Below are 25,668 nucleotides of genomic sequence, written 5' to 3' on the forward strand. Positions count from 1 at the left end.
TTCTATTTTCTTTTGTATTGAAACACAGCAGAGTCATCTGAGGTCTTTGAAGTCTGAATATCTGTCAGATTGACAGAAAGCCACTGTATTTGCTACAGATAATCAGATGATACAGATGATCAGATGAATGATCAGTATATTCCATAATCTATTCATGCAGATGTTTCTCTTCACAAGGACTGTGGAAAATTTTTGTATGTAATATTTAACTCTTCAGATCACAGTACACACGGTGTAACCTTGTTTTTATTTTTGTTGTCCCTTAAAGCATATTTTCCAGTTTCCTGTTTGATTGCGCAGGCACGCACGCGTGTTTAATGTCTTCATAAAGTTAGGTTCCAAGCAAAGAGTACATTTCAGTGTATATTTCAACTTCAGAGTTAGACAATTTCTGAAACTGAGGACATCAAAAATGTTATTATATTGTTATTTTATCCATTTAACATTATTATGATGCTTATTTTCTTTGCACACAAGAAAATCACCTGTATTCATTAGTAAAATGAGACCAAGTATCTGAAAAATCAAGTACTTTGTTCTCAGTACGAACTTCCTACTATACCAACTGTTGTTACACTGTAACAGAAGGATGAAAGCCTGAAATAAAGTTACAAACCGACCTTAGCTTCTCAATACTGCAGATGCACAATCTTTACAAATATTTACCATTATTAACTTACTCATTTTTAAGTAAAGGCAACACTGAGATTTGGTGCATTTTTGTTTGCATGTTTGTTCTTCTCACCTCCGATACCATCCACCCTGTACGTCAAGATGCATGGACAGACTGTCACAAAAACTCAGCATTCATCTCAGTTCAGGACATAGTTGATGATCATGTTGGAGGAGTCGGCAGCTGCAGTTGCAGCCAATCCCAGAGTGTCTGTTAACTTATGTCATCTTTCATCTTACGAGTCAACTGATCTGCTCCTCTGTGATCTGCTCCGACTGCCTCAGATACACTGCTGAAACCTCCATCTCTGTGAAAAATGATAATGCATCGGATTAGAAGTATAGTGCAGCATGTGTGTTTAAAAGGTCCAAAAAAAAAACGGGTCCGGACATTTTCCAGAGTTTGTCGTTCACATATGACGTGTGGTACATTATTGTATTTTCCGTTCACAGTCATACTCACTTAAGAAGTTGCTCCAATTCTCGTTTGATCTTCTTCACGACAGGTGGACCCTGATAGGTCAAGGCAGTGTAGAGCTGAACCAATGAAGCACCAGCACGAATCTTATCCATAGCATCCTGCCCACTGGCCACGCCGCCAATTCCCACAATCAGTATTTTACCTAAAATAACATTAAGATACAATTTACTTTCCAAAATATTTAGTTTACTGAGGAGTTAAGACAAGAAAAAACAGCAAAGTCTCCCATTTGACAAGATTAGCCATTTTTGCTTGGATGGAACATTTAGACAATTCAACAAGTACCTTTGGTGAGGCTGTACATCTCTCTTACAGTGCTAGTAGAGAGGTCTTTGAGAGGCTGGCCACTGAGCCCACCAACCTCAGTCTTCTGTGGGTCCTGAAGTGTCTCTGGTCTGGACACTGTGGTGTTAGACACCATTAGACCGTCCACTCCCAGCTGCAAAGACGGACCATACAAAGTGGTAAGTCACACATGATTTACGTAAGAGACTATGAGTAAAGGTCATTTGCCTATTACAGACCTGTAATGTGAGGTGCACTGTTACAAAGTGACAGAGAAAGTGCTGTTAAATATTTGCTTTTCCATCCTTAAATGTCTCTTCCATTAAGGTTAGTTCCGTCCTCGCTCCGATGAGCACAAAAACACTGCTCTAAAATTAACCTACTGAAACCACGATGACGTTACCAGGACAGGGTGGAGGACCAGAGCAAAGTCTTTGAAATGGTTCTCCGAGTAATTAATTTATATCCAATTATTAAGCTAGTAGCACAGTGAAATTAAATGAATGAAATACTGAGAAAATGCAATATATGAATGTTAGGTGATAATTAAATGAAATTAAGAACAGACTGGAAAAATCTGATTAATTAAACAATAAAGTCCAACCTCAACAACAACATCAGCAATGTCTTGTTTGTCCTGCGCAGTGAGGTCAGGAGCAATCTTCACCAGGACCGGAGGTTTGTGTTCTCCCTGCAGGGCGTCGCGCTCCTTCAACACCTGAGCAGATTGTTTGCGAGTGTGTGAGTACTGTACATCAGGGAAGGGCACAGAGAGAGCTACAACTATAGACTGAACCAGATGATTTTCCTTTGCACATGCCTGTGTAAAAAAGAGGCATATGAGACAAGAGAGATCATGGAAGAAAGATTTGAAAAGGGGTTCATGGCCATTGGGCTTCAAGATTTCAGGTATTTTACCAATTTGGAACTGGATCCAAAATTAATCTCTTCATTTCATTGTCACAGTTTTGGAGGACAGAGTTACCGAAGAAAGGTACTAACTAGTATTGTAGTCAGTACTACAGGGTGGAACAGCAAATCTGCAATGGTTAACCAGTTAATCAAAAGAAAAGAGAACGGCATCTATTTGATAAATTGAGACATTATTCGAGAAAAAAATGCTGATTTCAAGCAAAATTAACAACAATATTTGGGGTTTTGGGGTGTTGGTCTAGGAACATGATCAATTTGAATATATGAGTTGTAGGAAATTATAAAAAGGCTTTTTTCACCATTTCCTGAATTTCTTGGACAAAACAATCGAGAGAGAGAGAAAGAATCAGCAGGTCATTCGATTCATCTTAATAATTTCTCCATTTGAGGGTTTTGATGGAGTTTTTCGTGTGACTTATTGATGTTTATTAGCCAGGCCCTTTCCTACTTTTGAGTTTTCTTCACTTTTTTTGAATAAAGATATTCTGGTCATGTCAATGGCTTTTGTTTTTGTTATTTCAATGTAAATTTCAAATATTTTTTTGCATTTAAAAACAAAACAAAACAAAACAAAACAAAACAGGGACAGGATGAGCAATAAGACCGGATGATACATTTTTGTTATGTTAACACTTTCAACACTGTTTGGGTCCAATCCCAATTATTATAATTAAACTAACATTCAGACACTCGTACAGTATTCAGGAGCCGGTGGAGCTCAGCCTTCCCTTGCAGATCCCGGAGACCAGGCGTATTGGGACTGCTGACGTTGACCACCAGGTAGTCTGCCAGCGGGCCCAGCGTTCTCACCCCCTCCAAATAATCTGCCCCTGCATCCTTGGACAGCTTGTTCTTCCCCAGGTTGATGCCCAGGGGAAGGCCAGCTATAAACACAGACGTAGACACAGAACAGAAAGTTCAGACAAATACAAACACAAGCTGCATAATCAGACATACTGTATGACTCAGTTGGGGCAGAGGCTGCCCATGTGCTCAATGGGCTGTGAGCAGGTATGGATCAGACCCAACAGAATGAGTCAAAGATGGGTCAAGAAAATTAAAAAACACAAGAGAAAAGAGCATTTAAAAACAATTTAGTACTTGGCTTCTTCATCACAGAAAAAAGGTCAATAATGAGTTCACAGAAGCCAGAACGTGCCAGATTTACATTACACTACTTCTTGTAACAAATATTCACATTTTTGAAAAGGAAAAATCAGGTTGAGTTTTTAAAACACTCTAGGGAATCACTAGGTCAGTGATTAATTTCACATTTAAACTAGACTCCACAGAATAGACAAAGTGACTGCCGACCTTTTCTTTGCTCTTGCTGCGTTTCTTCCCGGGCCTTCAACCTCTGCTGTGCATCTGCCAAACCACAGCTGTTGAATCCATATCTGGACACACGTACACACACACATATACAGTAGGACTTGTTAAAATGCCATCCTATTAATAAAACTAATCATATACACTTCTTAAACAACATACCTAAAAAGAGCTCAAAATCAAGTATTAACAAATTAAACCTTAATACACATTTTTCCACAGAATAATTGCAACATTTATGAAGACAAATTAACAATTGCCCTAGGTATAATGACAGAAAAGAAACAAAATAAAAAAAAGAGCTGGAAAAAGATAGATTTTCTTTCTTTCTTTATCTAATTTACATTTGTATAACAAACTAAAACTGCAACGAAAATGAGATAAACATGTGATCTCTTAATCTCAGCTGTGGAAATGTAAACCCTACAGTCGCAAACATGTAGGAGGCATTATCTCTCTAAACAGACTGAACGCTGTGGAAAAGAAGATTATCTTTAAACTAAAATTGTTCTCCCTCATGTGAGCTAAGACTAATGTGACTCCTTTCCATGTAAAATGAATTGAATAAACCAATTAAAGTAGGTTTTCAGCGAAAAACAACAGTCAATATATACGAAATTGCAAAACATAGAACTATAGCTGCCTATACACGCTAGATTTTCATCTGAACTATGTATCACTACAAAGACTTGAACCCAGTTCCTTTAAGATGTCATTATGCCATATACACGTACACATATCCCCCCCCAAAAAATAAAACATTTATTTATTCATCAGCTGGCTTTTGAGCATTTTCACATTGTGGTTCCGACAGATACTCCAATAGTCACTTAGAGTATTGACAATAGTGCTGCTTTTTCAAATCTTACCTGTTAATAACGGCATGATCCGTAGTGAGTCGAAACACACGTGGTTTGGGGTTTCCCTCCTGAGGTTTGGGAGTGATGGTCCCCACTTCAACAAAGCCAAAACCCATTTTGTACAAGCCGTCTACGGCCTCCCCATGCTTGTCAAAGCCCGCCGCAATTCCGATAGGGTTTTTGAATTTTAATCCCAGCACGTTCACTTCCTGTCGAGACATAACGACAAACAGAACAAAGTCTTACAGAGTCTGGGATCATTCTGATGCAAATGGCAAAGTGTCCACTGGGCAGACAGTGAGGTGACACGCTTACCAATGATGCAGGGTCCTGGAAGCGATTCAGAGGAACCAGACCCAGACCTATAATCTTCACTGCCAACATGTGCGCCGTCTCAGCCCCCACCGTCCTCTGCAGCAGGGGCATCAGTTGGTTGGCATAGAAACGCTCATCTCCAACCGCAGTCAGGTAGGAGGCGAACAGAAGGCTCCCTGAGCTGATGATCTTGAACGCATCTTTTAACTGCTTCTGTTTAAAAGACCACGAAAAATGTATTCATGAAACTGCGTGGTTAAGGGAACATTTATCACTGTGAATAGACTCTTAATAGTTTCTTGAACACATTTGTTTGCAGTGACCCAATTTCCAGAATAACGATGAGCTCCAGGGTTTTCCAAAGGCGTTGAATCAGGAGCAACTGGACTTGCTTTCTAGATTCTTGAAGATATATCACCTCTCATCCCAAAGACTTCTTCAGTTATAACCTAGTTGTGGTGAAATCCAGGTATTTAACCTCTTTGGGGCGCCGTCGCTGCTCATTAGTGCTCCAGACTTTTCAAACGAGCACTAGAGATGAAACACCTTCATCATTATCTACAACCATATCCAGTTGATCCGGATTCAACACCTTGGGACAACTCTGACTCTGACCTGGGGCCTGTACTGTGTAGTACTGCCCTGTGGTAGTGTGCAGAGAAAACAAACTAGCATGGCCATCAAACATCACATGATGCATGTGTAAACACCATAAAGGCTGATAGAAATAGAACTGAATTATAAGTGTATGTATTATAATTGTCATTATTATTACAATTACACCTTTGCCTTTTCCTGCCTTCCCAACTCAAAATGTCTGCTGTGGGAAAAACGACCACAAAGAGAAAACAAACCACAGAGAGACGTGCATTATCACAAAGGGACACTGGACTTTAAAAAGATTAACACGGGGGAACCATGGAAGGAACACATAATCACCACTTATACACAAAATGCTGCGTTCCATTACACCTCGGAACTCGGACCCCGGTAGTCGGAATTCCGACTGCCAGGGGGGTTCCATTTGTAATTTTCCGACTCGGAGGTCGTAATTCCGAGTTCCGAGATCATACGGGAACGATAAACACGAGTTTCTTTCTCCTAAATTCTCCCGAAAAGACATGAACCCATACTACATTTGTCTTTGCTACTTTCACGGACACCACCGCTGCCTGCTAGTGAAGCTCAAGTGTCGGTGGTGTCCTGAAGAGACACGCCGACCACCTCAGAGACTGAGTTTTAACTAATGCCCCTCTTTGAGCGGAGCTAGCGAACGCAACTGTCACATCAAGTCTTATATAATCCCGAAGAGCGTTTACATTGGTGTCTTTATGATTACCTTCAGATGTCCCGCCATGGAGGCAAGAGGGTCATTGCATTAGAACGGCACTACGTGAATGTCCTAACATGTTACACAAACCCAACACACGCGAGGACCACTTCCGCCTCATCCTCTCGCGATATTTCCCTCGTGAGCGCGGACGGTGGAGAAGATGCAGAATTCAACTACTTGGAAGATTGTCTCTAAGGAGGTAAACTGAAAATCCTTACGAGGATTTGATTTGAATTTAAGAAATTGTCATTATAATACACACACTTATAATTATAATAAACATTTTTGGAAATTATTATAAGTTATTATCAGTAAGTAAAAAGGTGGAACCTGTCCTTGGTCAGTGGCAGAGGAGAAATTCATCTCTTATGACCTTTGATGACACCAAGTGACTCCTTCACTTTGCATCTTGTTTGAGTGTCTGCAGTGATTTTCCTAATCTATTGAGAACGTATGCAGTGTTTTTTCTGGAGAAAGCTCTGCAATTTACATGTGACAGATGGAAGGGACCTTGCTCAGTTGCTGTTGCAGCCCAAATTTCCAGCAGCATGTCCTTTAGTTCGGTTCATTACAATAACCATGGACGTGTTACTTCGAACCGCCGTCGTTCTGTGGATTTCAGCTGGATTTCTACCTTTTTCTGAAAAGTCCGAGGCCTGTACCGGGAACGATTTACCTGCCCCATGTGATCTTGTTTTCAGAAATGTCTGTTTAGAGTTAGAGGAGGAATCGGAAACCTGGTCCCAAGCCAGGAGCCGCTGTGAAGAGCGAGGAGGGGAGCTCCTGAAGGTGATGAACGGCCCGATCAAACTTCTCCTGAAGAACATCTCCAAAGAGAGAAACACCAGCAACTTCACTTGGTGGCTGGGGGAGGGGGTCCAAGGGGAACCAAGCAGAAGTGAGTAAAATAGATAAACACATAATTAGTTTTTTATAGTTAGGCCTTTTTTTCTTTCTTCTGATGCTTAAAATCAAGCAGTTTCAATTTGACACCCACAACCATGGGCTTCACATGCGGGTGGACAGCTCAAGGACAGCTCAAGGAAAATAAACTTTTCAGTTTGCTTGATTTAAATTTAAGTTATTCAATACTTGAAAGAGAAAGTGGCACACATTAAAATACCCTGACTCTCTTTTTCCACCGGATACGGCTGGGTTGACTTTTCTTTTCATCTAACAAAATGAGACAAACTTCTCAAATGTGTCAGTGTCTAACGAGCAACAGCAAAACTGTGTCAGAAGGTCAGTGTAAGAATATACAATATGAAGATTAAAATCACATATTTTATTATCCAACCATTGAACAATAAATCAGTAATTGAAAGATTTAGGATGGATAAATTAGAAACTTCTCATGTCTTATGAAATAGCAACACTAGAATAGGGTTTTTACTGCATCGTGGAAGTACAGAAAGTAAACTGCGACAGTGTTAAAGAAAGTCAGAAGCCATCTGTATACGAATGTGTACCCCTTTCTCATAGCTCACACTAGGTTACTTGTGACATGTGTGTGTGTGTGTGTGTGTGTGCGTGCGTTTGTGTGTGTGCGTGTTTGTGTGTGTGTGTGGGTATGTGTGTGTGTGTGTGTCTTATTTCCAAAACAGACAATGGTGATCTTTCAGAGTACAACTGCACATACATGACGCTGACTCCTCTTCAGATCATCATAACATCTGACTGCAACCAGAGACGAAGCTTCATCTGCACCTACAGTACGTTACAGCTTCCTAATCACTGCTTCAGCTTCATCCTTCTTTCCTTTTTCTTTTCTGTCTTCCTTCCTTCTCTTGCATTATTAACAAACGAGTGAGTTTATTACAGGTTTCCTTTTTTTTATCACCAATGCATTGGGTTAAAAGTGTCCCTCTTGTTTTTTTAAGATTTGCGGTCTTCGTCATACACAGCGGTAAGAGATCAGAAGAAGCCATATAAACATCCAGACCGAATTTTAATTGAAGTTTAAATTGACTGAATTCTTGTGTTCATGTTGCCTATGCAGAAGACAATCCAGTCCGGTCATGCAAGCAGATCTCGTAAGTCAGATTGAAACATTATATGTCATCGCTGAGTGCGAAGAACGACACAAAATCGGAAATCTGCGTATCTGCCTCTGTGCCTGTCTCCATTTCTCAAACACGCAATCACACACACACTTTGATTTCAGGACCCAAGAGGAATGTAAATGCCATGGGTTCATCTGTCTCAAACATTGAAACACTTCTCCTGGTGAGAGATGCCTCATTAATCTTACACACAGACCGTGAATCATGAGGACCATTTCATTGTACATTGTAAAAAAAAAAAGACAAAAAGTGCTGGGGTCTTTTTTGAGACAGGAAGCAGATAAAGAACTACGGCGAATGGAAACAACAGTTGGGGAGCCGACAGATGACAACAGGGTGGGTAGCTTCGCTCCGGAAACCCCATGTGTTGAGAGTTTTTCACGGCATGTTAAATTCTCCGGTCTGTTTCTCCCCTTTTACAGGACAAATTCATCCAGTATTTGTTGGCGGGCACGAAAGAGTCATCTTTGCTAAACAATGACACTATCAGCCACATCATCAACTGCAGCACTGGCATCCTCCTCCTCTCAATGAAAAAATGCGACATCCAGACGAATCCAAACCCCCCAGTAGGTTCAAAAGATTGTGACACAAACAATCATACACATGTTGTTGTTGTTGTTGTGGCTCTGAAAGCAGGGGATTGTGCGCCCCCCCCCCCCCCAGGCTTTGTTTGAGCAGGTTTTTGAGATCTTTCGGATCATCGCCAGTCGGACAGGTTCAGTAACCTCCCAGACATTTGTCATCAAGCACCGTAAAGGCACCATCTATCAGAGAAGGTTGGTATTTATCTTTTTTAAATTTCTGTAACCTTTTTGTGTTTAAACTATTAAAAAGTTTAACCCCCCCCCTGTCAGTTACAAATCCGCTGACCTCGGCAATGCAGTGCTGGGTTCGGAGAAAGATGGTGAGTTCGTCAAACTCCCCTCATATTCAGCACTTCGGGCTCAACTTAAAGGGCAAAGCACAATCTACACTCAGGTCTGTGTGTTATCATTGTGTGTGTGCATATATGTGTGTTTTTGATTGTTGTCATCCACAGCCTTCTAAACAGAGCTTTTCTCTTTCTCAGATGTCTATGTTTTCAATGAATCCCCATCCCTCTGATGACATCTCAGGAACTGTGTGCAGCATTTTACTCAGCAATGGAGAATCAGACATAAAGCTGGAAAACCTGACGGAGATGATAGAGGTACAGACAACAGGAGAATTGGACATTGTGTTGTTTCATTATAGTGTTGTTAGTTTTGGTAGCCACCAAATAGAAAGAAAGGGTGACAATGGTTCGAGACCAGAACATTGTACATTACATACACAGAAAATTCAACTTCTCGTTGGCTCCCTGGGGCCGGTCATTGCAGGTTTGAAAAAGACAGAGGTGAGACTGTCATGTTACACAAGCCAGTGATTTTAGAAAGACTGGTCAGAGTGTCTACAGTGAAGCTTCACACTGGCAGGTGACGGGATGGAGCTTGTGACACCATGTTTACAAGAGCACTTTGCACACTCCTGTCCCCCCTTCTAAGGTCAGCTGTGGAGAATCAGTTATTGTCATCTTACAAGTAAATATGCCCATCTGGTTCGTGCTGGCTCAAAAAGGACCCTGAATTGAGTCCAAAGATTACCAGCCATGTCCTCCTCAGCAAAAAAAGGTCCATGTGGTTCTTTGTTCGGAATAGGCACAGTTTGTTGCACAATCTTTTCAAAGCCCTGATACTTGTGATAATGTGGTGCCGATGTGCCGAAGAGATTAAGTATTTCGTTATAGACAAACTTAGAAAATAACCAGTCCAATTTTGGTAATCTGTTCGTCTACATATTTGTCTTTCTTTCACCCTTTTTAGCCTTTTTATGAAATGTTTTCTCTCTTTTGTCAAATCAAACTGACCTTTCCTCACAGAGCTCACACAATTTGATTTGTCCTGAATATGGAAATTCAAAGATGTTAGGCTTCTAGAGGATCATAAGGCGACATATGACCGGCTGTAATGTGTATATATTAGAATGAGGAAGAAATACTGGTTCATACTGGGAGGCCATGTTAGGAGTTTTGTATCATGATCCCCTGCAACTTCCCTGTTCTGTTTCTGAATATTTTGCTTAATTTTCTCATTTTGAAAGCCTGTTGTGGGACAAACAAACGACTGTCATGATACTCTTTCTGCGTATAACATGACACTATACTTGTTTTCCTGGTCTCTCCAGATCTTTATGCCTCGTCCAGCTGCTTTAGCGCTGACGAATAATACTGTTGTGTTGGAGAAAAACACAAACGCACTGACCACAATCAACGTCTCAGACCCTAATGTGACTGTCATCTTCAACGCAGAGCCCAGTGCCAATTTGTCACTGGTTGTTACCCTGTCTCGCGGGTCACCTCGTAACTCTACATACTCCAACAGCACGGCCGTCTTGAGCCCAACAGGTAACCATCCCCACAACCAGGTGTCGATCTACTACTGCGAACTCTGACCTCTGAGTTCTGACTCTTTTGCTACTTGAGTTTAACAGTTCCCATGACTGCTAAGTTCCTCTGTTTCTGCAGCAGTAGAACAATCACTTACAACATCACCAAACAGTTAAAGACACACTTAGTGAGCATACTTTTCTTTACATGTACTGTATGTGTTTCCAGTTCTCTCTGTCATACCTATCTGCATTTTGCTACAGGAGGCTATCGCTGGATGATAACCCCAGAGATGTTACAGCAGACTCCTGGAGTCTGGTATGTTGACACCAGACTCTTTAATTCCACATGGGAACCAGGCCTGACACTGACTTTCACTTCTTTTATGAGCAAGTGTCTTTACTGGCACACAGGGAGGGAGACGTGGACCACAGATGGCTGCCAGGTGAGTTTTCACCTGGATAAAGTCAGATCAACTTGGCTGTATTGCTTTCTGCTCTGCATGTCCCGTGATATTTTAGTTGCAGCATTTGCATATCAGACAGTGACGTGCTGTCGTTGTCCTAGGTGGGAGAGAGAAGCACTCCAAGGCTTGCACACTGTCTCTGCAACCACCTCACTCTGTTTGGGAGCACCTTCTTTGTGATGCCAAACTACGTGGACATATCTCGTACGGCAGAGTTGTTCTCCACCGTTTCTGAGAACTATGTGGTGCTCGCCTTGCTGTGTGCTTTCTTTGGCCTCTACCTGGTCACGCTGCTGTGGGCCGGCTATGCCGACCGCAGGTCACGCTCTAAGGTCAGTCTATCCACACTGTAATAGTCAATACTTTTGTGCTTTTATATATATATACATAGATATGTATATATATATATAAAATATTATTATTATCCTTAGTATGAAGTTTTTAGTCACCATGTAGAAAAGTGTTTACTCTGTTCTCGATTATCAATAATTTATAACCATATCACCTAATGTGATTTTTTTTTGAATGGTGGATATTTTGTTTGGAAACGTAACTCCAAAAAAAAGCAATTTCTGCTTTGGGTCATCCTTCAGAGAAAGATGACACTGCTGGAAGAGAACCACCCAGGTGCTCAGTACAACTACCTGATCAGTGTCCAAACTGGCCATCGCAAGAATGCTGGGACGACTGCCAGAGTAAGATTCTTCTTTCATTTACAGATTGTTTTTCTTTTTTTAATTTCTGATTTCTTTTTTGAAATGCCACGTTGAATAATGCTTTCCCTAAGGTTATAGTAAATCTTGGCTCAAAGACCCATACTGCTTCATTAAGACCATATAATAACATTTTTGTATAATTCAGATTAAAGCCGTGTGTGTGTGTGTGTGTGTGTGTGTGTGTGTGTGTGTGTGTGTGTGTGAAGCCAGTGATGTTGAGTTTATGTTTTGCTGTCCCGTAGGTCACCGTGAAGCTGACTGGCACAGAAGGAGAGAGTGAGACACACACCCTCACAGATCCCGACAAGCCGGTGTTAGAGAGAGGAGCTGTCGACATGTTCCTATTGGCCACTCCATTCCCCCTGGGAGACGTGCGAAACCTCCGGCTGCAGCACGACAACTCTGGAGGTCGCCCATCATGGTACGAGGGGCTGAGAATACGCACACCTCAGTAACGGTCCGTGCATTAAGTCCAACGCCATCGAATACAGGCACAGTGCTGAAAATTCCCATGGAAATTGAATGTTTTTTAGATGAGTATAAATGACATGTACAAGCTGTAATGTAATTTTAGGTTATACCTTTACGTGATATATAGCTGTGTTTTTTCGTCTTTTCTGCACTTAACATGTGGATAACTAGCAGGTGTCAGCCTGTAAACAGGGTTTTAAGAGGTGTGCACAGGTTAGTGCCTCTGTAGAACCGCTTCCATGTCAGCCCTACTCCATCATTCAGCACTACCTTGTAAACACTCCTCGTTAAATACCACTCTAAGCATACTGTGCACGTGCACACACTTTGGTGGAGAAAAATACTTTGGGTGATATAAAAGCATTTTAGTTCTTCCAGTGAGATACTATGACCAATGCAGCATTAGGGGATGATGCTATATAATACCATGCTTTTGCTCCCAGTTTGCACAGTTGCCCTGTGTAGCTGAGAGATTATCTGATATTTTCGCATTTCTTAAATTGAAATACCCATATTATAAATGTCTTACGTTTTTTTGTGTGTAATGACTTCTGCTTGTGAAAAGGTATATAAGCAAGGTGACCATACAAGACCTCCAAACACGACACGTGTGGCACTTCTTTTGTGACTGCTGGCTGAGTGCCGACCGGGGAGACGGCATGACCAAGAAAACTTTTAACGCTGCGAAGAGCAACGAGATCGCCAGCTTCAGGTCAGAGTCGGTCGACTTCACACTGCCGGACTGAACCAATGAAAGCTCCAGTGAGAGTCACGTCAATCGATTTGTGTCATGACGGGTTTCTGTCTTTTCCTCGTCAGGAATATTTTCCAGAGCAGAACATCGACTGGCTTTAGGGACGAACACATCTGGGTGTCCATAGTGGATCCTCCATCACGCAGCCCGTTCACGCGTGCTCAGAGGGTCTCTTGCTGCATGAGCCTGCTCCTCTGCACCATGGCCATCAATATTGCCTTCTGGAACATCCCTATAGATGAGAGCTCACCAGTAATTTTTACCTTAGGTGAATAACAGAGTCCTCAACTATTTATCGCATTACTCTCTTGAAGAGCAAACTTTCACCCAAGAGGGAAAACTACATATAGTAATTCTATACTAATTGATAATGCTTGTGTGGACACTGTCAGAAACAAACCCACAATTTCTTAAGTGATGCACATATTGACACATGTATTTGATATTGAGGGCACATATTTGAAATCAAATATAATGAGAGGTTCTCTTAAGGTTGCAAAGTTTCAGATTAGAGGTTAAAAGGTTGAAGCCAATGTGCGAGCTGGAGGTGTAATTTCAGAAACAAGTTTATTAGCTCTCTGTTGATATAGCTGATGTATCGACGTATCACCTATGGAGGCGTCAGGTCAGCCTTGCAGGAATAAATGAATAAAGTATGTGAGATGAGAGAACTGAGACGTTTTTAATGAACGTTTTCATAATACTGAGCTTGTTTGTTGCTTTTTTAGAGGTCATAGGTGTTGAAAAGTGGAGCACACACAACAGAAGTGGAACCACAAACACCTTTCCCACAATGTGCAGACTACATGTACATGTGGGTGTTTATAACCAGCAATGAAAGCTAGACTTGAAAGAATTATTCACAATAATTCCTGTGTGGAGAAGCAACTCAAGAATCTGGCTTTTATCTCACAAACTATTTCACATTTAACTGAACATTTCACACTGAAATTAGATATGTTTAAATAAAATATCTATAGACTAGGCTATCTTCCAAGTCCTGTTCTCCAGCAAAATGGATGGATGGTTAATATTCAAATAGAAATACAACCAAGTACATGATTTTAAAATACCAAATGTACATTTTTTTAAATTTTGTAAAATATACGTATATTTTTATTTTTCATTTGGTAAACATGTGTGAACCTGCCATTGGGTTGTTGTTAATTGGAAGTAAAAATCGTCACAAAACATTTTATAAGAGATTTCATCAACCACAAAGTTTCAATTTTTATAATAGTTAGTATCAACCTCAAAATCATTGGTGATTTCCTTTTTATTACTGTGCTCTTTGTATCCTGACACCACTTTCATTCTATGGACCAATTAAATCTGGACTCCTTCCTCACAAAGAAACACAGAGTTATTTTAAACATCAGTACATAGAAGAAAATATTTTGCATTTAACAAAATGCTTTTTTTCTGTTATTGACGGGGCCTGTTATTCACATCAATGACAACCGCGTCCTTGTTTTTGCATCTGTCAAGGTTCATTGCAAATCACGTGGCAGGAGATCATGGTGGGCGTTCAGAGTGGTCTCCTCATGTTCCCAATCAACATCCTCATAATTACCATCTTCCGAAGCATCCGACCGCGCATCATCTCAAATTCTCAAAAAGACGACTCTGAGGAGAACCTGAGACCCCGTGCAATTACCATACCAACTATTCTGAAGGTGTGTGTGTGTGTGTGTGTGATGAATTACACTTCACTCATCACTGTCCTCGTAAGTCATGAAACATGTTTTGTATTCAGTTTATGTTGCATTTCCTTTATGTGACCTTTGTGGCTTTGACCTCCACGTACCTTTTACTGTTTTATTTGTACTCGTACTTTTCTATGTATTTGATCAAACAGTATACTGTACACGTGTAGCATTTGCTGTTTGTTGTGCATCCATCCCAGGATACAGAGGAGGTGATTTCTCTGGTGAGCAGAAGTCCGAGGAACAAGATGTCAGAGATGCCCAGGCTGGAGTCCACCACTGACCTCTGCTCAGCCTTGGACAGGGTGCATGAATTCCTCCAACTTATGCAAGGTAGTTTCTATTTTAATGATTTTCTTTTACAGAAAAAGCAGTGATTGCCTCCATGCTTAACAAGACTTGTAAGAAAGGGGGGCTTCTGCCAGTCAAGTGGGACTGAAGGCCAACAAGCTAAGGTGGAAAAGTTCCATTTGTCACATTAGGGCACAGATATATTCTGATGCAATAAAGATTTGAAGAATGAGGCCATATTGTATATTTTTGTCAACACATCCCATGAAATAACCAAACCAACAGAGTATGACTCCTTTCCAGCCTTTCTGATTCTCTCAGTCCTGAGCCCAGTAAATTCTAGTTTAAAAACAAATCACAAATTTATACTTAAAAAAATAGGCCAAATCAGCTGGGCCATGTAATTTTGAGCAAATATTGAAAAAAACAGTTTCAGTTGCTGATTTGATGCACTAGTGAGCATTTACAGCAGCAGGAGGTTGTATGCGAGATCGTCTTAGAAAAAATGACAGTGCCCATGTTCACTTTAATAAACGAACATGTAAACTCAGTGTTGCATATTAATGTGATGCTGACACCTTTTCCTTCATAGGACACTCATGAAACTTATATATTTTAGGCAATTTTTTCTTTCGGGCAAAAATATACACCAATTCTAGAAGTATTAGTAGTGGAATGGCCATGCTGTGTAGAAAAACGTAATAACATGCAGGTCCCTCTGTGTGTAATCCTGTCACAGGGGAGAGTGAGAGTGACCCTCACTGGGTTTACTGCAGCAAGTTCCTCCTAGCTGGCCTCTGTCACCTCCTGATGGACCTGGAGAGACTGGACGGAAAAAACTTCCAGAGTCCACAACTGTACCAGCAGGCGCTGAACAACACCAACGTGCTGGTCCGCAAGGCTGAGATGGTCTTCACCAGTCACCTGGCCTACTGGTCAGCGCTCCAGCCGACACACAAACAAAAACACCTGAGTAGAGTAGAAATGTAACGTCTTTTTTTACTTCACTGGAGCATCTTTTGTGTCCTGCCCAGCCCGCCTCCCGCGAAGAGGAAGAAGAGGGGGACCGATGGATGCTGGCTGCCCTGGTGGTGCGTCTTCCTGGGATGGTTCCTGTTGTTGTCCATCAGCGCGGTGTCCACTTACTTCACCCTGCTGTACGGTTTTGAGTACGGCAAAGACAAGTCCACCAAGTGGGTCATGTCTCTGGGCCTCTCCCTCTTCCAGAGCATCTTCATACTGCAGCCACTCAAGGTCGGTGAAGACAGGAAAACTTCATCAAAATGAATCATCTCATTAAGTCACTAATCGTAGTGAGTCTAAAAACTGGATTTCATGTTTACAACTTGTCGCACTCGTTATTGGGACAATTTTTGAGATAATCTGCATTCTGGAAAATACCGCAGATGGTTTTGAAAGATTTCTGTTTTTTGTTTTTTTAAATGTATCAGGTAATACAACATTTAATGAGGATTTTCTGTGGCTGGATTCCGTTCGCAGGTGATTGGCATCGCTGTCTTCTTCGCGCTGCTGCTGAAACCTGTGTCTGTGGAGGAGACTGAGGAAATCGAGCAAGTGCTGTTACGTAAGTAAAACATTCTGCAGCTCATCTGTAACCAGAGCTGATTGGCCTCTTCGGGCTCCTTTCCAGTTTTAGAGTGACATTTTGCAGCTTTTCTTTCTTCTGCCACTAATTTGTAAAAAACAAAAAAAATATAAAATCACAAATTAGATATAAACCCTAAGGGTACATATTATTTTCAAGCTTTTTACTCCAAAATTCTTTCATGCAATATTAAATAATACCTATATAACTGGAAAAAACAAAACAGCCTTTTAATATACTTGATTGCAAGATTTGGAAAAAAATTGCAGCTAAATTTAATTTTACACATAAATTGTTGAGCCCAGTCTCCTGATTCATATTTGATAAAGCAGACAGGTGTATCCATGGCGTGTGGTTTCGGGGTGACTGCAGAGGGCACGTATGTAATGATGCGTATGGAACAGTGAAACTATTTGCTTTGACAACTCTAAAACTTGTGACCCTTTTAGTTTTCTCCTCCTCCACACTGACTTCTCTCTCTCTCTCTTTAAGTGTAACAGCGCATCCTTTCCTTCGGTTTAAGAGAAGTTAAGTACTGCGAGTCTCACTGCGCTGTCTCCTCCATTTAACAGAGCAACAGGACAGGTGTACACGCTACTCTGGCAGGGACACACTGTGAGGAAGCTGCATTTAGCCGCCGGATATGCCGTCTCATCTCCGATGACACTCTTTTGCACTTATTGGAAGTTTGACTTTGTGAACACGAGATTGCGTAACACATTCTGGTGTTTTGCATGTGTACAGAATTTACCAATGCCTGAGAATGATTTCTGAAATGGTGAGTCACGGTAAAATGTTGCTCTTGCATGTCGATGCGTCTTGCTTCTTCCTCGTCACTTACTGCCCGCGATAATGTATGTGTACATAAAAAAAAACCCAGCTTGCTTACTTAAACGGCTTTTGTTCATTTGTGGACAACACTGTTCATTCCCTGTCAAAATACACAAGTCGTAGAATCAATTTACAGCTTCGAGCTGGTTAAGTTGTCAAAAACTGTAAAACCCTGTCATGACCTATTCATAAAACCAGTGGATTAGCATTCATGTTGAATTATTGAATGTCATTCATTATTTAGTTGATTTTACTAAGGTTATTTTGACATTTCATTGTTCTATTATTGTTCTAAATGTTGTCTCGTCACCTCCTTCTCGTGGAATTTTGTCTATCCTCCCCTGAGAAACTGTTAAGACGAGTCTTCTCAGGCACCAAGCAAGGTCAACCTGTCTGTGGCAAGCCACAACAATCATCGAGCAGCTGAAGTCTCTCTCGAGGTGTCATAGTCGCGGGGAGATGACGACATTACCCTGAACTAAATACACTATAGGAACAGGCAGATTGTCTTGGGGCGCCATACACTGACCCCCTTGTTGATCTGCGTAAACGAACCATAAATCTCCTTGATATATATTGAACTCTTATAATAAATACTTCTGCTTAAGACATCCCTGGTTTCCGTCTCCCTGAATCAGCATCCACTTCTTCAATTATTCCTTTTCACTCCTCACCAAAAGGGTTTAAAGACGGATTCTGTCTTGTTTAGTTTAAGATAATAAAAACCTTAAAATATTTGTTGTTGCTACAATTTATTTGCTATTAGCACCTTTTATAAATATTGGTATGATCGGCGTTCAAAGACTCCCAGCAGCCACAGTCCACTGGTGTCAACATGGTGAGTAATCACAGTGTACAACAGCCAACAGCACAGACTGGACACCAACACAGACTTTCACTTTCGGGCGAGTAATTGCTCATGTGGGAGCTAATTATTAATTGATCACTTTTTATGTCATTTCACCTCCGTCACTGTAATACACGCTGAAGGTGCACATCATCCTCATGATACATACGCCTACTTCAATGTGATTCAGTCGGTTCTCCCTCAGAATGATTTATATAACAGACCTTATTACATTCACATTTGTGTTCTTGGTTTGGGAACACACACACACACGTCTACAGACACTTTTGATACCCCATAAACATCCTGTACTTTTTATTTTCTCAGAAACACCTGGTTTACATATTTGATTATTAGTACTGTATGTATTGGATGTGTAAGCTTGATTAACACCTGACATATATATATATATATATCTTATACGATATCTTTATAGTAAATTAATATCCTATTTACAAGGATTTAGAAGTTGTGTTTTTAATCCATTAGGACCAGTACATTGAGGTCTTTTTTCTTTTTTTACGTTTGTAGACAGTGATTTTTGTATTTATCCGCAGCTAATTTTGAACACTTCCAAAATATAGTGACCGATCAACGAACAGGCTTTATTGAAATGGTAGTTGTAAACCGCTGGAAATTTCTAATCAAAAGTGTTTGTTAATAAGTAGGCTACAGTATATATTTATTCTATGTCATCCAGTCAATTTACATATGGATGATATTCTAGTATTCACATTCAAATTAATAAACTGCTTTTGTTGTTTACTGTATATCCACTACTGAAAAATCAGTGTATGACCTAGTTAACCAGGTGATGTAATCCTCAGACTCTGACACAGAAAACTAGAACAACTATCACAGCCTCTCAACACCAACATAGGAAGCTTGTGATTCTTTCCTTTGAGACTTCTCAGTGGAATAATCATTGCAAATCTGTAAGAGTAAAAGTATCTGTTAAACACGTCATTTAAACTATTATGACTGGTCCATTCAACATAGCAATGTTTAAAGAATGGTTGTCCTGCTTTATCACACAGAGCAACATACACTACACTTGAGCATTTAAACCAAAAAAATACTGGTTTCAAGAGTTAATGCAAACTCTTAAGTTTGCTGCTTTTAAAGTGTCCCTCTTCAGCCTCTTATGCTCATGGATATTATCTGACATTATCATTTTCAAATGCCTTAACTATCACATTTTTTTTTACAAAAAGACTCCTTTTAACTGCAGATTTGTGTTACCTTTCCAACTATTTTGTAATGATCTCTAAATGCATACAACTGAACAGCTGCCACCTTCATAGCTGCCCTTACTTGCGCCCTCTAAAAGAAAAGGTGAAGCCTTTGTTTTTCATACGTTTAAAACATTTGAGCAGGTAAGAATATGTGTCAGTGGTGCACTGCTATCAAGACACAATTATTATGATCAATGAAGAATCTAAAATAAGAAAACTAAACCTCAAGGATATACAATAATAATCCCATTCCTCAATCAATAAAGATTTATTGTATGTCATTACTGCTGTCAATCTCTAGGAGTAATTCTTTACACTGAGGACCCCTGCTGGTTACTACTTGACACAACAGTGTTGTAAATCAGAGGAAGTATTGTAAGTAACAGAATTAAAAGAAAAAAACCTCACCGGTGTCCAGTTCCAAATAATCTTTTATTAAATTGGTATTTTACTATACAGTGGAAAAACAAGTTGTCATTTTTATTTGCAACAATACACCATCTTGTGTCAAGGTTTAGCATGAAAGAACAGTCTGTCATAGAAAAGACAGTGAGCAGATCACAGTTCTGTGTAGTGTTAATAATCTCTCTCTACTTTCTCCCAAACATGTGACACCTGTAAATAAACTTTCCTCCATCGCCCAGCTGGAAAGCTTTTCTGTGTGCTTTCCAGTGGTTGGTGAATCATTTTATTTCAAGGCCACCATTCATTTGGTGTGGTTACGTCGCAGCAACATCGTGTCATGTCTGCACGAAAACAAAAAAAGAGAAATAACATCTCTATTGCCAGTGCAGAGGTTTTTTTTCCATCTAATATGCAAAATTAAACTCAAAAGACTTGACAGTATTGTTCCAAGTCAAGAAAAAAAAAGGGTATAATCTTAACAACCGAGACTCAGTGCATCTTGATGGACAACAAATGTATAATCTAGTACAAACTGACAAGGCCTCTGATGGGAGATGGTAACTAAGGCAAATGCAGCGGCACACATACATTAAAAGAAAAACGACCAGAGAACACCATTAACTCGGGGGTCAATATCTGTATCTTATCAATCCAATCAGGTTTGATGCGTGGCGGCTGTTGTCTGCACACATTTTTTTTCCTGCAGATTGAGGACTTCAAAGAAAGTGCAGCTGTTTGGCAAAACTAACATTCAAAAGGGCATAAAAAAAACTTTATTTAGGGCTAATGTTTTTGCTGTACAATTAAATCATTCATGTTAATAGGTCTATCTATAACAATGTAAATGTACTATATTAAGGATTTGCATACAGTTTTATCACTTTACATCTCTTCCCCCATAACCCTTGTAACAGATGAACAGAATAAAAATTTTAGAAGCTCGTTGAGCAAGGAGTGTTTGAAATATGCAGAAATGCATGACTGTGCAAGTCACAGAAAATATGGCTTCTATCTGTCGTGATGCCTTTTTGTTGAGCACTGCAGCATTGCCTTGGAAACAATCTGTAGACTTTGTTTAGCGTGAATGCCAGCTCCACCGCCAAACTGGGGAGGCGAGTCAAGCCTGTTTGACTAGTCTGAGCTAGGAGTGAGTGACACAGTGGCAGAGATCACACGGGACACGGCAAATTACAAAGTAGAATCAAGGCATGCGCAGCAAATATTAGTCAGACTGCAAAACCCTGGCGATAGCAACAAATAAAATCTAGGTTTGATTACACACTACATCACACTGACAAACGGGAAATGATAAAATCAGTGTGATCTAAAGTGAAAAGGGCTCCACGCAACATGATGATTGTAAGAATTGATATATGTGTTTAAATCATATGTTGCTCACTGGTACTGCCAACAGAAATGAGATTTCTGATAACTGACAGGGTCAACTGAGCAACCGCACCTTCAGTAAGTTGGTCATGTTAATGTAAATGAGGTAAGAATACATGTATGTTTAATATTTGTGTAAGACTGCTTCACCATGGAAGGGGGAGGAGAACTATCCAAATCTGATACAGAGCCTTGAGCTATATTCGATGTTCCTGTTCTGAGCTGTGTAGGTGATGATGCAGAACTGTGTGTGTGTGTGTGTGTGTGTGTGTGTGTAGACCAAGGATATAGCAATTAAGTCTTCTTCTTCAGCTCTTCAAACCGCCGCGTTAAATCGTCGAAGTCGATGTCATCCCTGTTGGTGGTGTTACCACCGAAGGAAGATGTGGGGAGTGTGTCGGGAACAGAGGGGAGTTCTGGGAGAGCATTGTTGTCAAATAGCTGAGAGGAAGGCCCAGGACCTGGATGGTAATATAGGGTTAGTGTTGAGGTTGAGTGCCACAGATAGAGATTAGAAAGAACTGCGAAACAGACTGATACACTATTGCACTTTGTTGATTTGTTGACGATGACAAAATATAGAATATCGCCAGCCTCATCCTTTAACTGTTGGCGACTGTTGGCAAAACTCACCTACAGCCTGGAAAGGAACAGAAGGCATGCCAGTTAGGTCATCAATCTGAAACACAGAAAAATCCGTCAGGAATTTTTTCATCTTCATGTTGAAATGAAAGAATATCATTTGAGTTAGTATTCAGAAATAAAGAATAATTACATTCAATGATGCAGAAGTAAACACAAACAGGAAGAAAAACAAAGGGCAGCACTGCAGGGGGTTTTGGAGACACCGCCACCTTTAGCATATCCCATTTTAGGACTGTAGTAGCCTGAGCTTACTCTAAAATGCTTTTAAAACTCAACTATTCATTTCAGTTCCACCCAGAGGAGCTAATAAAGTTAGTTAGTGGTTAAGTATGAGCATTTCATGTTGTCTATATCCATGCGGATGAAGCAAGAATTTAGCTTGTGCTGAGAAACAGTGTAAAGAGTAGGCGACAGGCAAAACTACAAGCAAGCTGAATAAACTGCTCTTCCCTGGGTGTTGCCCTGCCCTGCCCTGCCCTGCCCTGTCCGTCTGTCCATCTGTGGGAACAGGAAGGGGGCATGGATGGGAAGGCTTCAGTCACTTACAGACTCATATGTGGGGGGAGAAGTGGGCAGCTGAGGGGGCTGCCCTCCTCCCATGGGGTGCTGGAAGTGATCATAGGTTCCGACAGGAGCATTAAACGGTTCCTGGAATAAAAACAACGGTCAAGTACAAGTCTGACGGAGGGAACTGACAACTGTACATTCATCAATTAAGTAAAGATAACGTACCACAATTATTAAAAACTATAACGAACTACAACTTCAGAAGATATGTCAGAATGTAGGTGCAATGATCACTTGTAAAACGTTTTCCTTATAACTTCGGCAGTGTCAGATCACCACGATTACAGTCTTCAATGCAATAATCAGCAACAGATATCAAAATCTGTCTATAAATACAATGCTATCTGAATGTCCTGATACCTCAAGGTCAAAGTGAGATTTTTTTGTGTGATTTGGGGCAACTGTCTCTTGAAAGCTGGTCATAAGAAGATATTTTGTAATTTTAACTGTTTTAAATCCCTTAACTTCCTTGTGTTTTAACCCCATTTTGATTTTACATTACATTATTACATTACATTCATTTAGCTGACACTTGTCCAAAGCGACTTACAATCACAGACGCAGGTAGCGTTAAGGGCCTTGCCTAAGGGCCCACACTGGGATGACCTAGAATTAAACCGTGACCGTCTGTACCAAAGTCAGCAGTGTAACCCACTAAGCTACACCAGCTTCATTTTAATATTGTAAATATAAATAATGAATGAATGAATGAATTTGGCAAAGTGCTGTTAAGATGTTGCCCACTCCTATTGCCCTCTCACGTTTTCTCCACATGCGTAACTCACGACACAGTCATAGAGAATGGGGCCTTTAACAAGAATTCCTTACGGCTCCTTTGGGAGGTGGATAGTTGAAAGCTGTTGGCATTGGCATGGGCATAGGCATTGGCATAGGCATGGGCATTGCACCAGCAGGAGGCGCACTGAACCCTCCACCACCACCACCTCCTCCTCCTCCTCCTCCTCTTCCTCCTCCAGACTTCCTGTCAGTGTCCACGTCAATCAGATCTGCCTCCTCTCCTGGACCCACCTCAGGCTGTGTGGAGACAAGAGTGAACTAGAAGTAAATAAACAGAAAATATGACTTCATCCTTCACGCTGATAACTGATTCTTGAATGCTCACCCGGACCATGGCGTCAGGTTCGTACGGCACATTATAGTTCTTGGCGATCTCTATCAGGTAGCGCTCTACCAAGATCTTGGGAGGGGCCTCTAAGCTCAGTTTGTGCATCAGCTATCAACACAACAGATATTTGATTAGATGCAGCTCAAACGTTTCCAGACTTATTGGTTTGCGCATTCTTGAACAGACTTGTGGGCAGTTGGTGGGGGACAAAAAAGAGTCCCTACCCTATCGTTGACTGTGCCAATCTGGTTTGTCCTGCACAGCTTGCCATACTCCTTGCTATATTTTGCACATAGCTGTTCCGACACCTGAAAGAAACATTTTAGAAATAAGACTGTCAAGACTCGTCCAACTGGAATAAATAGACAGAACTTGTTCAATATTGTTTGCAATGTAACCAGAACTTTGTTATATTTACAAGCACTAACAATTTTTAGTTCAGACACTTCTGACTGGAGACGAGGCGCTGCCCAGATGAGCGTGGACACTGCCTCCTGTAGGCCTGGATCCAGCTCCCTAATCGGAGAAACAGGAAGAAAAAAAGGGGGTTTGACAAGGCTGAGCACCGTGACAGGCAGACAGAGTCGATGATTTGTGTACACCGTGCATCCGTGTGTTCACTGCTCACTTCATTGACTGAATGAGGCCGAAGCGAGCCAGCAGCAGGTCGCAGTACAGCTCCAGGATCTCCATGGCTTCCACCAGATAGTCCTCTCTGATAATGTGCTCCACACGGATCCGTGCACGCTCATCCTTTCCCGACGACAGGTAATCAGCGATCTCCTTCCTCGCCTTCTGAGCGAGCTCAGCTTTCATTTGAAATTTGTGAATGGGAGTGTGGAGAGGGGGGAAAGAGGTAAATTGTCATTACAGGTAAGAGTGGAAAAAATGAACCTTGTAAACAAGAACCCACTGATCAGCTGTTGAAGACCTGTGTGTGTTTTGACTCAGCCCAGAACTCACTTTTCTTCTTCTCAAGGAGTTTGAGTCGGTTGATGACCAGCCGGAGGTTCACCTTTAGGCGCTCTGCTTTGAATCCTCCTCCCAACATGGTGATGCTGAACCGTCTGACAGCAGCAGGGGAGCAAGACAAGAGCGGAAGTGTTCAACCGAAACCAACCAACACGGTCCGTCGCACCCCCACCCCCGGTCGAGTGAGTAGTGAGTCACCCAATCATGTGAGCAGCCCCATCGCAGCAGAATGACTCCGCAGATGTTCTCCAAAACAAATACATCACGGACAAAAACACGGCGATGACATCGATAAGTTAGCTCACTGACGAAAACTACGTAGCAATACAACAGTTAGCTTTAGCCTGACGCGACGCAGAAGCTAACGATGCCACATAAACCGCGACACTTTACACGTTACCTTGTCACCAATGTCATGTCTCACTTAACATATATATATATACTCGACCGCAGTGATATTGTGTTTATAAACTCAAAACATGTCTGTGTTGTCGAACCGGACAGTTAGCTAGCTCGTGCTCTGTTAGCACTCCCTCTGATCTGTCATCGTTTGCACTTGCTACCTAGCTCAACGCTAGCAACATCTAAACAAACCGATCGAACACCGTCGGATAGTTTGGGAAAGATAAACGTAATCATTTCAGAGTAAGTGTCGGTAACTCACCGGTAGATATCAGTCACTCAGGCGTACGACACCAACTTGTTTGTTTCCGTCTGTTTTTGTCCGTCGCCTCGTTCACTTCCGCAATTAGCTTCGATTACGTCATGGGACGTTTCTGTCGTGGGCGGAGTCTTCGTTACTTGACAGTGATCATCACACAGGAGTGAAACCAGAAAGTCGAGTCTGGTGAAGCTTAAAAGTGATCTGCAAGAACTTTAGTCCTCAATTAATAACAGAGTAATAAGACTCTTAAGCTGGCGACACTAAGTGTTCACAGAGCTGCATTAGATATTCAGTGGAGGTGG

At 41.2% G+C, this 25,668-nt stretch overlaps 3 protein-coding genes across 4 annotated transcripts; 1 reads left to right on the forward strand and 2 right to left on the reverse strand.

Moving 5' to 3' along the window:
* Window positions 1-228: 228 nt before the first annotated feature.
* On the reverse strand, window positions 229-6,322 carry dhodh (dihydroorotate dehydrogenase). Its single transcript, XM_035629070.1, has 9 exons — window positions 6,215-6,322; window positions 4,876-5,088; window positions 4,570-4,769; window positions 3,686-3,768; window positions 3,068-3,255; window positions 2,043-2,156; window positions 1,439-1,592; window positions 1,136-1,295; window positions 229-980 (listed from the first exon to the last, which is right to left on the reverse strand). The coding sequence occupies exons 1-9, from the start codon at window positions 6,230-6,232 to the stop codon at window positions 887-889; spliced, it is 1,224 nt and encodes a 407-aa protein (XP_035484963.1). The 5' UTR covers window positions 6,233-6,322; the 3' UTR covers window positions 229-886.
* Window positions 6,323-6,842: 520 nt separating this feature from the next.
* LOC118302637 (polycystic kidney disease protein 1-like 2) lies at window positions 6,843-18,130 on the forward strand. The gene is made up of 23 exons (XM_035628944.2): window positions 6,843-7,106; window positions 7,813-7,920; window positions 8,089-8,114; window positions 8,208-8,241; window positions 8,373-8,434; window positions 8,545-8,607; window positions 8,694-8,840; window positions 8,938-9,050; window positions 9,129-9,252; window positions 9,344-9,463; window positions 10,477-10,696; window positions 10,942-11,123; window positions 11,246-11,476; window positions 11,738-11,839; window positions 12,103-12,281; window positions 12,897-13,043; window positions 13,151-13,353; window positions 14,574-14,761; window positions 14,992-15,124; window positions 15,822-16,017; window positions 16,117-16,336; window positions 16,583-16,667; window positions 17,261-18,130. The coding sequence occupies exons 1-23, from the start codon at window positions 7,001-7,003 to the stop codon at window positions 17,305-17,307; spliced, it is 3,036 nt and encodes a 1,011-aa protein (XP_035484837.2). The 5' UTR covers window positions 6,843-7,000; the 3' UTR covers window positions 17,308-18,130.
* Window positions 18,131-20,014: 1,884 nt separating this feature from the next.
* Window positions 20,015-25,517, reverse strand: ist1 (IST1 factor associated with ESCRT-III). 2 transcript variants are annotated; one of them, XM_035628510.2, is made up of 10 exons: window positions 25,367-25,517; window positions 24,694-24,797; window positions 24,359-24,539; window positions 24,159-24,246; window positions 23,955-24,038; window positions 23,728-23,838; window positions 23,433-23,639; window positions 22,584-22,685; window positions 22,026-22,032; window positions 20,015-21,853 (listed from the first exon to the last, which is right to left on the reverse strand). In XM_035628510.2, exons 2-10 carry the CDS (start codon window positions 24,779-24,781, stop codon window positions 21,687-21,689), a joined length of 1,035 nt encoding a protein of 344 aa, XP_035484403.1. In that variant the 5' UTR covers window positions 24,782-24,797; window positions 25,367-25,517; the 3' UTR covers window positions 20,015-21,686. The 2 variants fall into 2 exon arrangements, with proteins under 2 accessions (XP_035484403.1, XP_035484402.1); XM_035628509.2 differs by having other exon boundaries at window positions 22,026-22,071.
* Between the last annotated feature and the right edge of the window lie 151 nt (window positions 25,518-25,668).

The sequence above is a fragment of the Scophthalmus maximus genome, chromosome 4 (assembly GCF_022379125.1).
Source record: "Scophthalmus maximus strain ysfricsl-2021 chromosome 4, ASM2237912v1, whole genome shotgun sequence".
In the NCBI taxonomy this organism is placed as follows: domain Eukaryota; kingdom Metazoa; phylum Chordata; class Actinopteri; order Pleuronectiformes; family Scophthalmidae; genus Scophthalmus; species Scophthalmus maximus.